Raw genomic sequence first — 13,980 nt, forward strand, 5'->3', positions numbered from 1 at the left:
CTTGAATATCTTTCATCACTCTAAAGTCATTTCTCATTTCATCAGTAAGTCCAGCCATGAAGCACAACTCAGGTATGAGACATATAAGTTGTTCAGTTTCCTCTTGGTTCTGCATCATTTTCTTTAGTCAGCTGACAAGCAATGGCTGCTGCAAGTCATTGATATCAAGGCCATACTGCTTCTTGTAGTAATAGCAATAAGTGATTGTATAACCACTGGTTGCCTCAAATGTGTCACGTGGGCTTCTGTTCCACACTATATTATCAACTTGATAAATTTTGTTGATATATCGAGTCAGGACTGAAGCACCTATTACTGGTTTCATAATATGCTCATTAAAAGCAGTTGGATTCCAATTACATCCAGAACAGTCTGTGTTCTCAGTACTCGGTTGTTAGAGGAGCATGCCCGATAAATATTAAAGTCGCCTTCAATGCTCTGCTCTAATCAGCGGTGGTCTCAATTGTAATGCCTAGCCAGCCAGTCTTTCCAACCATCTGCATATAGTTAGGTCTTATTTTTGATAAGCTATTCTTTGAAAGTAATCTCTTATCCAGTTGGTCTATGAAAACCTGGGTGCAGATTAATAAACTGCAAAGAACATCAGATTAATAGAAAATGGGATTTTGTTTGAATCATTACACAATTGCCAAATGACCCTCGCAAACAAGTGTGACTGATTTGCCACCATTTGCCGTTCCATAGGGTTAAGTTTTGGGGGGGGGGGGGGGGGGGGACTTCAACGGTGGAGGTGAGAATGCCCATTCTGTAGGAGACGTTTAACACCACACCTCCTCTGGCTTCTCATTCACGTACCGGCAAAGTAGGGATCCTGGGGAAGGGGGGTGGGAAGGGTTTCCTGTCTTTGGGGCTATCTTCTTTCTCTTCTTCGATCTTAGCAACCATTTCTACTTTTTCCTTTCTTACTTCTCATCTGAGTACCAGTCTATCTTTCCCTCTTTCCATATTCATATACTTCTATCACTGAAGTTCTTCTTATTTTCCGTGGTTTCCAATAACCTACAACTTATTTTACATAAGTAGGCTGAAGAATCAGGCTATACAAACACACTTACGCACACACACAAAAAATACGACTACACAAACAATGATCTTACACATCAAAAGAGGAGAACTGTCAAGCATTGTAGGGGGAATGGAATGTATATCCTGGAAAAGGAAAGGCTGACCTGTACTGTGCAGACAGGGGCACCAAGAAGGGGATTGACCGGTACCATAGGAAAATAGGAATCAAGAGGGGCGTATCAACTGAAATGGAAGGAGGGCGTGCACTCACAGGGTCAACCCATATGTAACATATGTAAAGTATAGGTACTGTTCTAAAAGGGGAAACGGACAGCATCGCGACAAAAGTCACACATTTTATAGGGATTATTCTGGAAGTTTGAATTCTATATACCACTAGCATTATTATGTTTTATGAATGTCAGAAAGAACACTTTCATTTACCCAGAGTTCCTCCAGAATACAAACTACTATGAATAATGATACTAGTCAGTACTGAGAAAAAAATAGTACAAAAAATTAGAATATAGGATGAAATATTTAAATGTCTATGATGCCTGAAATTTAAGGTTATAGCTGAAGAGAAAGTCCTCACGATTTATAAGTAAGAGTAATGCGGAATGAAATCATAAATAGAGGCTTATGTTCTAAAAACAAAGTACAGTAAAGAATTAGTGGAAAAACATGCAATATTTTAAAGATAAGTGTGAGAGAGAGCCTATTTACTGCGCAAAACATGTCTGTGTGTGCAGGATTGACATTTATCATGGGAAGACAGGAGCTGCGTCAGACGAGAGGCACCGACAAGTGTTTGCTGCAAGCACCACAGATGCTGTAGGAGAGGACACGGAGTAATTAAATGCTATTCTTTGTTGTGTTAGTGAATGTGACTGTTGTAAAAACAGGCAATTGTGATTATGTGATTCTTAAGTTTCTCCCGGCGTATTTGATAATCAAAATATCCACGGGTATGCTGCCGGTCTATAGTGTCCAACGGGCACAATATTTCGGCGATCATACATGTCACCATCATCATGATGATGGCGACATGTATGATCGCCGAAATATTGTGCCCATTGGACACTATAGACCGGCAGCATACCCGCGGATATTTTGATTAATTGTGATTATGTTTAAATGTATCTAACAGGTGTCGTAGTTGACTTACAAGAATTTGTATGTTTATGTGAGAATGGTGGAGATGAAAATACACCTAAACTGAAAGTATGATGTTACAGAGTTATTTCTAGTGAGTGAGAGAGTATTTGTTAGTTCCTCTAATCAGCCTTATTTCTTTGGAGAAGAAGTTGTGGAGATCGACGCAGCCACATATCTAGAGAAGTGTGGAATTCGCAATCCAACTTTGCACTGATTCTCTTGTCACCAAAACCATTAGAAAATAAGGGAACAGCAGACTAAGTACAGAAGAATAAATACACAAAAATTAGCAGCCACTGATAAAACAGAAAGTGTAAGCATACAATAGAGAAGAACCAACTGAGGAAAAAATGTGAAACACCATAAAACATTGAAATAGGCAAAAAGGGAACAGCACCAAATGGAAAATAATGGTAGTGAAGACAAAGATAGGGTTGGATGGTGAAATCATAATCTATATGTGTAAAATAGGAATATAAATTACAACACCAGGAGTGCTTAGCTTAAAGCTGACACCAAAACGGGTAGCAAGTACCACTGCACATGCTATATATCACTTTACCACCTGTGAAATTGTGTGTATTAGATAGTTTCCTGTATTTCATCTCCTGAAGATAATTACTGGCCAGCCATATTGTCTCCTTGTATGACAAATGAAAACACCCCCACCACTGACAGCTGGTGAAACTCGATTTTAATTGATAACGCTACTAGTTTCACAGTTTTACACACGCATCTTCAGGTGCAACCAGCACATTTAAAAACTGAAATATTAAAAATGTGTGCTATTATACAAAGATGACTTGAAGGCTTTGACTTGCTAAAAATTATTACATTAATCTATCATGGGTGAACCCAACAATACTGAAGGTTTATTCTTGCAAGCTGCACCTTCTGCATCTGGCTTGACTTAGGTAAAAAAGTGGTGACCTAGTTTATTCCACTTTGTACCTATGATATGACCCTATTTCCACCGTTAGTTATGTTTGAGCTGTATTCAAAATTTGTTTTGCCTTCAGCACTGTTTCTTTTTTTATACATACTTGCACTTACTATGAATGGCCAGTTTATCAGTATGATCTACTCGGCAACATTAGTTGCGGATATTACATGGAGCAACTTCGAAGTGAACTTCGTTCGTGTAGTTTTTTTTAATACTGGCAGTATTCTATGAATGACAATATACTGAGTAAGAATGTGGGTTCACGCATGACAGATTAAACTAATAATTTTTTCCAAGCACAAGTCTTCAAACAATCTTTATATAACAGTACAAAACCTGATGTACTGTATGCAACCAAAACACTAAATGAAAAGCAACATGGAAAGCATACTGAAGGAAGAACGCAAAATCATGAGAAAAATTTTCAGGCCAATGCTGGCAGAAGAAGAATACAAAATCAGTAAATGCAAAATCCAGGATGGAACATAACAATATGATGAAAACAGTAGTTGCTACTCACCATATAATGGAGATGCTCAGTCACAGATAGGCATGCGCGTGTGCCACTCTCCCCCTCTCTCTCCCATTTGCATGTGTGTGTGTGTGTGTGTGTGTGTGTGTGTGTGTGTGTGTGTGTGTGTGTGTGTCTCCCTTTCTGATAGTATTTTTATTGTGCCTATCTGCGACTCAGTATCTCCGCTATATGTTGAGAAGAAGAATACAGATTACTCACTCGTAAAAACACAGAGGAGATGTAGAGCCTAGCAGCATATGTCAGAAGAAGAAGGTTAACTTTCTATGAGCACATCAGCAGGTTACAACCCACCCAAGTCAAACGTGATCTAGAAAGAGTGCAAATCAATCCAATACAAACTGACAGAAAAACACACAGACACAAGATACTGAAGTAGAATGTGAGGTTAAAGAACAGGGTCACAAAGAAACCTGGGACAAAGTGGACTGAAGATTGAAAGAGTCACCATGGAGAAAAAAATGAGAGAACTGGGGAAGATCAGAGAGACTGCTCAAATGAGATCATATGTTTGGCATGATCCTACAGGATCTCAAAGTAAATACCAGTCACTGGTGACCACCTCTTGGGACTGTCATCCTTCCACAATATCTCACAGGCACAGCATGTCTGCAGTTCCAGCATATGACCCTGATCCTCCACTGGAGGATGTGCTTGTGGTGGTACAAATGGTAATGTGGCTACTACAAGATGGTACTTCAGCTCACTTCCACATTTCCATACAGAAGCATCTTAACAACATCTACTCTGACCGCAAAACAAAGCTGAAACAATGCTGATGGTCTGCTGCCACCATACCACTAACACATTAGTAGAGAGGGAACATACCTACTTGGGGTGAGTATTCTCATGTGTAATTTCAGTAACTGAAACATACAACGTCAGTGATCTTTTATTGCATGTTCAACTGATGTACCTCCCTTGGAACGTATTTCCAGCTGTAATATTCATTAGAATACATGACAGTTATGAAAAATTCAAAACTGAAAAAGGACTCAGACAAGAAGTTTTCAATTAAATTGAACTATTTACAGCAGTTAACTGGGTAACAAATATGGAATAAATGTTAATGGAACATATATGATCCATCTTTGTTTTCTGACTGTGTTGCACTATTCCCTTTATTGCAGATAAGATTTAACAATGAATGAAAAAAAAATTAACATGGCAAGTTTGAAAGTAGTTGAGTATTTGTATTTATGGGAGTTGAAGATCATGACTGTAAGGAAGACAAATAAATAAATATAGGAGAAAAATGGCCTGGAGTGCTTTTGTAAACTAAAAGGCTTTTCAAAACTTAGCTTTCATAGTGCTTGAAAAGGAAAGTTTACAACCAGTGCGCATTACCAGTCCTAACTTGCAACAATAAGGCATTGATTTTCAATGTGAAAACCGTTTAAAAATTGAGTGCTGCTCAGTAAGCAATGGAGAGATGCATGTTGGGGGAATTGCTATGAGAGACAATAAAGCAAACAAATGTTTCAGGGAATAAAGTGTACTAGAAGCCTAACTTATAGTATATAACTGTACTCACACACAGTCACCAATGCTATATCCACACTCTGAGAGCTTAGTTATGTGACTTTTTTTTATTATTATTATTCCAACATTGTGGAAATGTTCCACCTGCTTTTCCAACCAATTTATTTTCATCTCTTGAAACTCATTGTTGTCTTAAAAAGTCTTTCCTCTCAGATGCTTTCAACTTTTGTAGAAAGACAAAAAATTGTGATTCTTGACAAAGTGCTCATCAAAGATGCGTTAGAAACTTAGATACGATAAGCATGAAGAAGGAAATTGGTTATGTCCTTTAAAAATGAGCCCTCTCACTATGATTTAGGGAATCCATGGCAAACTTAAAAAGGGTGTACAAACAGACAAGAAAAAAGAATTACCAGATTTTTCCTTTATTTCCCAGTTAAAAAAAAACACTTTTTCTTGGGTGAAAATACACTTTTTCCCTGGTTAAAATACACTATACCCCTCGTCAAAGCAATTTTTTTCCATTTAAATGTCAATACACTTTCTCTCAGAACGGTAAGACTTATCAAGTTTTATAAAGGTTTTACACACCGGCTTAGAACTTCCGAGCACATGATCTTGGCAGTCAACTACAGCAGATATTCAGGGCATAGGACACTAAATGTAGCCAGCTAATAGCTACATCACCGATAAGTAACATGAACACATGAATAGGAAAAGTTAATGGTTTAAATTACCATACATATAGTATAGCTACAGGAAAAGCTAAGCTTTCACATATAATTTTGATCGCTAATTTTTATTATTGTTGTTGTTGTTTTTCTGAGGGTGTGGTTGGGCAAGATCCTAAGTGCACAGCTTAAATTGCAGCAGCATAATATTCATGACAAGCATGATTATAAAATTCACTGCTGTGCTCGGAACATTTCGTGAGTTACCTGACTGGACACTTGTTCCATCGAGCACTTCAACTTTTCCATAGGAAAGCCAATTACATGTGAAATTGCTCAAGAATTCACCTCACACTTTTAATTTTTTTCTATTTTTTGAGGTTAATTATACCTATTGCCATCATTATTGCATAATTTGTAATCTATGAAAGAACTGAAAGAAATATGAGAAAATAACTTGAATTTTTTTTTATTTAAGATATCAAACACAAATGCATCAGTAAAATTTTACATAATGGCATAACTGGCTGGTCTTCTGGGATCAAAATTTTGTAAGTGCCAGGTCCTCAGTGTTAAGTTTTGAAGGAGAGACTAATGCTCTGTGACTTAAGAAATACATCACATGTTCTCACACATAGACTAATTCATCTTGCGTAAAAGGAAATTTACTTTGAAAGTAACACTTCTCAAATCACTATCCACAATATTTTCCTGTGACCTGTTGCAAATGTAAACAGTTATGACACCACAATCATCGAAGAAAGGCCCCTGAGAAAGTTGCATTGAAAGCATGTGCTTGTGTGTGTACTGTGTTTTGTTGTTGTAAATGGTGCATGTTTTAAAATTTTATGTCGGTGTCATTCTCTTGTTTATGTTTTATTGCTATAGAATTATTCTGCAGTAGTGGACTAAAGTAAATTTCTTCATTATAGTATCAGTTCTAGCTAGTCAAAATTAGAAAAATTTAACTGAAAACTAAAACAACTAAAATTCCATGAATTCTAAAAAATGCCAGTGTTTTGCCCAGATTTTTCCCAGATGAAAAAATTCCTGGGTTTTTCCCAGTTGTCCCAGGGCGTATGCACAGAAATTTGGAAGACTGGATGAAGATTTGAGGCCCACTCTTCTCAAATGCAAACTTAGTGTTTTAGCTACTGGACCATCTCAGTCAGTTTCAACTTTTCAAACAAGTGGAGATCACTTAGTACAAGAACAGCAACATATAGCTGAAATACTAAAATGTGCCTCCTAAAAAACGGTTGGTTGATCTGGGAGGGGACCAAACAGTGGGGTCATCGGTCCCATTCGGTTAGGGAAGGAGGGGAAGGAAGTCGGCCATGCCCTTTCAAAGGAACCATCCTGGCATTTGCCTGAAGTGATTTAGGGAAATCACAGAAAACTTAAATCAGGATGGCTGGAAGAGGGTTTGAACCATCATCCTCCCAAATGTGAGTCCAGTGTGCTAACCACTGCGCCACCTCACTCACTCAGTAATAAAACAGTTGGTACATGCAGTGTATTATATATTGTTCGACAATGATGCCCAGTAAACAAATTCCTCGTGATATTATTCTCCTTCATTTAATAAATCTGATTTCTATTTTTTTTTTTTTTTCGATTTTTGTGAACATTATATCCAGTTTGTGTAATTACCTGATAATATATTTTTTTTGGAGAACAACAAAATATACATATGACACACATAGCCTTATGTTATAATAACATTTCTTTAATTACAAAGCCTATAGGTATATCTAGCATCCAATGACATAGTTAACTGATTGTCTTTCTGCTTGGATGAACAACATGAAATATCTGACTGTAATGCATACCTCTGTTTTTGGATGAAGATAATAACTGCCTGTCTGCAGTGGCAAGTCTAAGTTCAAGTGGTGCTTGGTGCCACACCGCATCCTCTTGATATTTAAGCCACTGCTTTTGTCGGTTGTGATATTCATGCAGTTCTGCTACAATGTCTTGTAGTGATCTGCAAATTCATAAAAAAATATCTACATTATACATAAATACACATTCAACAAAGTTATTAATTTTCTCTATGAATGTAATTTTTACTTATTGGGAAATTTGCTTAATTATTTAATGCTGTATGGGGAATTATTGGAAAAAAAGAGTAACTGGTTGTGTTTATGATATGACCAGCAATATTCACAAACATTATTCTATTAGTGAAATTGTTGACTTAATGAGATTCATACCCTTTCCCCACTTTCCCTCTCACTATACACGGTAGCAGAGGATTTTTCAAAACAACAGTCTACTGTCCTCGACCTCACAATACTACTGTACAATCTGTGAAAGTACACTGTTAGTCATGAAAATTGTAACTCAATAAGAACAGCACACCACACACATCAAATTGGCATGAACTGCACTACATGCTTGTATATAAATGAAAATAACCCATTAAAAAAAAAATAATAATGTTATTGGACAGATAAAAAATTTAATCATCAAGCAGTGACAGGAGAAAGTACATGTGGAGGTACTAAAACCTGAAAGCTATCAGAGCCAATGGCTCCTTCTTCTGGTAGATGAGTTGAAAGAGAAGGAAGAGGGGTGAAGGAAAAGGAATGATGATGTTTAGGAAATGGGGAGAGTTTGGAAAAGTCACCCAGAACCCTGGGTCACGGAAGACTTGTCAGAAAGGATGAGAAGCACAACCAAACAAAATAGGTAGGACTTTAGTCATCTACATCCCGTACATAAAGACGGATTATGCAGCATGTTTCTCATTCAGAAATCACATCTGGAAGTTATTTACATCTACGAAGATTGTGTTATGCCCTGGGTAAAAAGGAGAAATGTCTACCAGTATGTTCAGGAATTCATTAATGGCAGGATCATGGTCTATAATGTCTGCAGTTATTCATTCTGCAATTTTGCTGCTAGCACTGATCAGGATGCCATGACTGTCACAAAAATACGGAATCAATGGGTTCAGGAAGGCAATACTCAAAACTATGCAGTTCCTAAACAGTACTATCCCTAGTGTCTGAGAGGGCAGGCAAATTGTTCTCAGCTGTGAAGGATCAAATTGTCACATCACGTCTTGAGTCAGTCAATAAAACAAGTATCCACACAGACAATGTGACAATATTTGGAGCACTACGGACTGGCAGTACAGCAATCATTGTTGTGGCTTCTCACACTGTTGCAACAGAGAGAGAGAGAGAGAGAGAGAGAGAGAGAGAGAGAGAGAGAGTTGCACTGATAGTAGTCCGTCCAATGACAACAACGGGCACAGTAGTGGGAGTACATCATCTTTTCATAAGAGCCCAGTTCTGGGTTGAACGGCATGACTGACATATCTGTGGATTCAGGCTCCAAAGAGAACAAACATTGCCAGAGTGCATTTGTTATTATCATATGGGCCTGGCACCTGACATGATGATATGATGTGCCATAAGGTACACAACACGATCACTGCTGGTTCACACAAATAATTTGGACAGCATTTCTGATGCTCTAGGGCCAGTCAGTGCTGTATTTGCAAGGTCTCTGTGACATTATCTTTCAACAAGGTAACGTGACACCACATGTTGTCTGTGCTGTCCTGAGCTACCAGGATACAGAGGATGTTCGACTGCTTCCCTGGTCAGTATGTTCTACAGATCTCTTGATCCTTTGAAAGCATCTGGCCAAGGGTTGCTGACAGAGACTGGCACACCACCACTCATAAGCCACTAAATGTTGAAACAGCCTGGAACAACATAACCACATGTCGTCCAATTTCAGCTTGACTCGATGCCCAGGTGGGTTAGAGCCATTGCTGCTGCCATACATGGCAGCTTTGTGCACTAAATTTTTGCATTTCATGTATCACTTAAAAAATATAATCATGTATTCTTCCTACTGTACTCTGTACCCACACCAGGAGAAAACTGATTTGTTAACATTCCCAGTCTTGAAGTTTTAATGGCCAACAGAGTAAATGCATATATTTAATTTTAAAAATCTGTGGCAATTAATTTACTACTTCTTTCCAAAGGTGGAAGAAGGGTGATGTGAATAGTAGGCAGCAGCAAAAAATGTAAATGATAATATGCTTCACACTTTTCACCATTTCCTCTTCTGTTAGAATAAACATGCAAACATACATTGCTCATTCCTCTTTTCCAGATCACTGGCTCTGTTAGCTAGTTTTACTTTCAACCTCTGTTGCCATTGTTTTCTAACTTTATTTACATACAATTTTCTTGGTCTTAAAGCTGCATTAAATTTTAACTCAAACATGACATGGCTCGATCATTGAGGAAGTTTTATACATAGATCGTCACATGGACCATTGAGACATGAACTTGCTCACCAACATATACTCTTATACTATCATCCAGCTGTATTTAACCCCCCCCCCCCTTTTTCTCTTTCATCCATTTCTTCTTTTCCCTGTTTTTCTTTCTCTTAATTGTACAGAAATGTAAGGAAAAGATTGATTGCTACTTACCATAAAAATGACACATTAAGTTTCAGACACACACAATTAAAAGACATTACAATTAGCTTTCAGCCACAGCCTTCATCAGAAAAAGAAAGAGAAATACTCCCCATTCATTTGCACATGCAAGCATACATCACGCACACATGACCGTTAACTCCAGCAACTCTGGCCAGAAAGTAGCTGTCAGATGGAATGTAAGCAACAATCTGGAGGGGTTAGGGAAAGGGAAGGGATAGCAGTGTAAGAGTGGGGAGAGACAAGAGTGCTGTCTGGTAGAGTGTACAGGGACCAGACTGCCAACAGGCATAGCATCAGGAAGCTATGGGGCAGGATGGTGTGTAAAACGGAACGGAAAAGCAGAGGAGCAGGGAAAGATGGGTGGGTGCATTGGTAGAGGGTAACACACAAAGAGAGTGGAAGACCCAATATGGAGGAGGTGATAAGAGAGAGAGGGTGTAGAGTGAGGCTAGGATGGTCGAGGGAAGGATCCAGATGGCTCGGATAGTTATGTTTAGCTACGTGTTGTGCCACAGGGTGGTCTACTTTGCTCCTGGCAACAGTTTGGCAGTAGCCATTTATCCTGGTGGACAGCTGGTTGGTGGTCATACCGACACAAAAAGTTATGCAATGACTGCAGCAGACCTGTTATATGAAATGGCTGCTTTCACAGATGGCCTGGTGTCTGATGGGGTAGGATAAGAATTAGCCTGTGACAGGATTGGAATAGGTGGTGCTGGGTGGGTGGATTGGGCAGGTTTTGCACCCAAGTCTTCCACAGGGATATGATTCTTGTGGCAAGGGGTTGGGATCTGCAGTGGCGCAGGGACGGATTAGGATGTAGTGGACGTTGGGTGGGTGACAGACCACCACTTCAGGAGGGGTGGGAAGGATGTCAGGTAGGATGTCTCTTATTTCAGGGCATGATGATAGGTAATTGGAACTCTGAAAAAGAATGTGATTCAGTTGTTCCAATCCAGTGTGGGTTGGTAATGGGTGATGAAGGAGGTATTCCTTTGTGGCTGGTTCTTGGAAGTGGTGGGAGAATTGGGGAAACGGGGGGGGGGGGGGGGGGGGGGGAGGAGAAATGGCACGGGTGACCTGTTTGTGGACTAGGTCTGGGGGATAGTGCCTGTCAACGAAGGTCTTGATGACACCCTCAGCATACTGGGTAAGGGAGTTCTTGTCACTGCAGATACACCATCCCTGGGTGGCCAGGCTGTATGGGATGGATTTTTTTAGTGTGAAAGGGATGACAGCCATTGAAATGCAGGTACTGTTGATGGGTGGTGGGTTTAATGTGGACAAAGGTGCAGATGGAGCCATCAGAGAGGAGGAGATCAATTTCGAGGAAGGTGGAATGCTGGGTTGAGGAAGACCAGATAAAGCAGATGGGAGAGAAGGTGTTAAGGTTATGAAGAACTGAAGACAGGGTGTCTTGGCCCTGAGTCCAAATCATGAAGATATTGTCAATGAACCTGAATCAGATTCTACATCTACATCTACATTCATACTCCGCAAGCCACCCAACGGTGTGTGGCAGAGGGCACTTTACATGCTACTGTCATTACCTCCCTTTCCTGTTCCAGTCGCGTATGGTTCGCGGGAAGAACAACTGTCTGAAAGCCTCCGTGCACGCTCTAATCTCTCTAATTTTACATTCGTGATCTCTTCGGGAGGTATAAGTAGGGGGAAGCAATATATTCGATACCTCATCCAGAAACGCACCCTCTCGAAACCTGGCGAGCAAGCTACACCGCGATGCAGAGCGCCTCTCTTGCAGAGTCTGCCACTTGAGCTTGTTAAACATCTCCGTAACGCTATCACTGTTACCAAATAACCCTGTGACGAAATGCGCCGCTCTTCTTTGGATCTTCTCTATCTCCTCCGTCAACCCGATCTGATGGTGGTGGTTGTTTCGGGGAAGGAGACCAGACAGCGAGGTCATCGGTCTCATCGGATTAGGGAAGGAAGTCGGCCGTGCCCTTTGAAAGGAACCATTCCGGCATTTGCCTGGAGCGATTTAGGGAAATCACGGAAAACCTAAATCAGGATGGCCGGACGCGGGATTGAACCGTCGTCCTCCCGAATGCGAGTCCAGTGTCTAACCACTGCGCCACCTCGCTCGGTGATCTGGTACGGATCCCACACTGATGAGCAATACTCAAGTATAGTTCGAACGAGTGTTTTGTAAGCCACCTCCTTTGTTGATGGACTACATTTTCTAAGGACTCTCCCAATGAATCTCAACCTGGTACCCGCCTTACCAACAATTAATTTTATATGATCATTCCACTTCAAATCGTTCCGCACGCATACTCCCAGATATTTTACAGAAGTAACTGCTACCAGTGTTTGTTCCGCTATCATATAATCATACAATAAAGGATCCTTCTTTCTATGTATTCGCAATACATTACATTTGTCTATGTTAAGGGTCAGTTGCCACTCCCTGCACCAAGTGCCTACCCGCTGCAGATCTTCCTGCATTTCGCTACAATTTTCTAATGCTGCAACTTCTCTGTATACTACAACATCATCCGCGAAAAGCCGCATGGGACTTCCGACACTATCTACTAGGTCATTTACATATATTGTGAAAAGCAATGGTCCCATAACACTCCCCTGTGGCACGCCAGAGGTTACTTTAACGTCTGTAGACGTCTCTCCATTGATAACAACATACTGTGTTCTGTTTGCTAAAAACTCTTCAATCCAGCCACACAGCTGGTCTGATATTCCGTAAGCTCTTACTTTGTTTATCAGGCGACAGTGCGGAACTGTATCGAACGCCTTCCGGAAGTCAAGAAAAATAGCATCTACCTGGGAGCCTGTATCTAATATTTTCTGGGTCTCATGAACAAATAAAGCGAGTTGGGTCTCACACGATCGCTGTTTCCGGAATCCATGTTGATTCCTACATAGTAGATTCTGGGTTTCCAAAAACGACATGATACTCGAGCAAAAAACATGTTCTAAAATTCTACAACAGATCGACATCAGAGATATAGGTCTATAGTTTTGTGCATCTGCTCGATGACCCTTCTTGAAGACTGGGACTACCTATGCTCTTTTCCAATCATTTGGAACCTTCCATTCCTCTAGAGACTTGCGGTACACGGCTGTTAGAAGGGGGGCAAGTTCTTTCGCGTACTCTGTGTAGAATCGAATTGGTATCCCGTCAGGTCCAGTAGACTTTCCTCTGTTGAGTGATTCCAGTTGCCTTTCTATTCCTTGGACACTTATTTCGATGTCAGCCATTTTTTTGTTTGTGCGGGGATTTAGAGAAGGAACTGCAGTGCGGTCTTCCTCTGTGAAACAGCTTTGGAAAAAGGTGTTTAGTATTTCAGCTTTACGCGTGTCACCCTCTGTTTCAATGCCATCATCATCCCGGAGTGTCTGGATATGCTGTTTCGAGCCACTTACTGATTTAACGTAAGACCAGAACATCCTAGGATTTTCTGTCAAGTCGGTACATAGAATTTTACTTTCGAATTCACTGAACGCTTCATGCATAGCCTTCCTGACGCTAACTTTGACATTGTTTAGCTTCTGTTTGTCTGAGAGGTTTTGGCTGCGTTTATACTTAGAGTGAAGCTCTCTTTGCTTTCGCAGTAGTTTCCTAACTTTGTTGTTGTACCATGGTGGGTTTTTTCCCGTCCCTCACAGTTTTACTCGGCACGTACCTGTCTAAAACGCATTTTACGATTGC

At 40.2% G+C, this 13,980-nt stretch overlaps 1 protein-coding gene across 3 annotated transcripts in view; it reads right to left on the reverse strand.

Moving 5' to 3' along the window:
- Positions 1-13,980, reverse strand: part of LOC124605134 (tetratricopeptide repeat protein 17) — a 335,078-nt gene that overhangs the window by 204,573 nt on the left and 116,525 nt on the right. For all 3 annotated transcript variants that reach the window (XR_006978605.1, XM_047136616.1, XM_047136617.1), the window contains exon 7: positions 7,645-7,799. Coding sequence is in view for 2 of the 3 variants with exons in the window: in XM_047136616.1 (XP_046992572.1) it covers positions 7,645-7,799 (155 nt within the window). In the remaining variant the exon portion in view is untranslated. The remainder of the gene's footprint in view (positions 1-7,644; positions 7,800-13,980) is intronic.

Source organism: Schistocerca americana, chromosome 3, assembly GCF_021461395.2.
Source record: "Schistocerca americana isolate TAMUIC-IGC-003095 chromosome 3, iqSchAmer2.1, whole genome shotgun sequence".
NCBI lineage: Eukaryota > Metazoa > Arthropoda > Insecta > Orthoptera > Acrididae > Schistocerca > Schistocerca americana.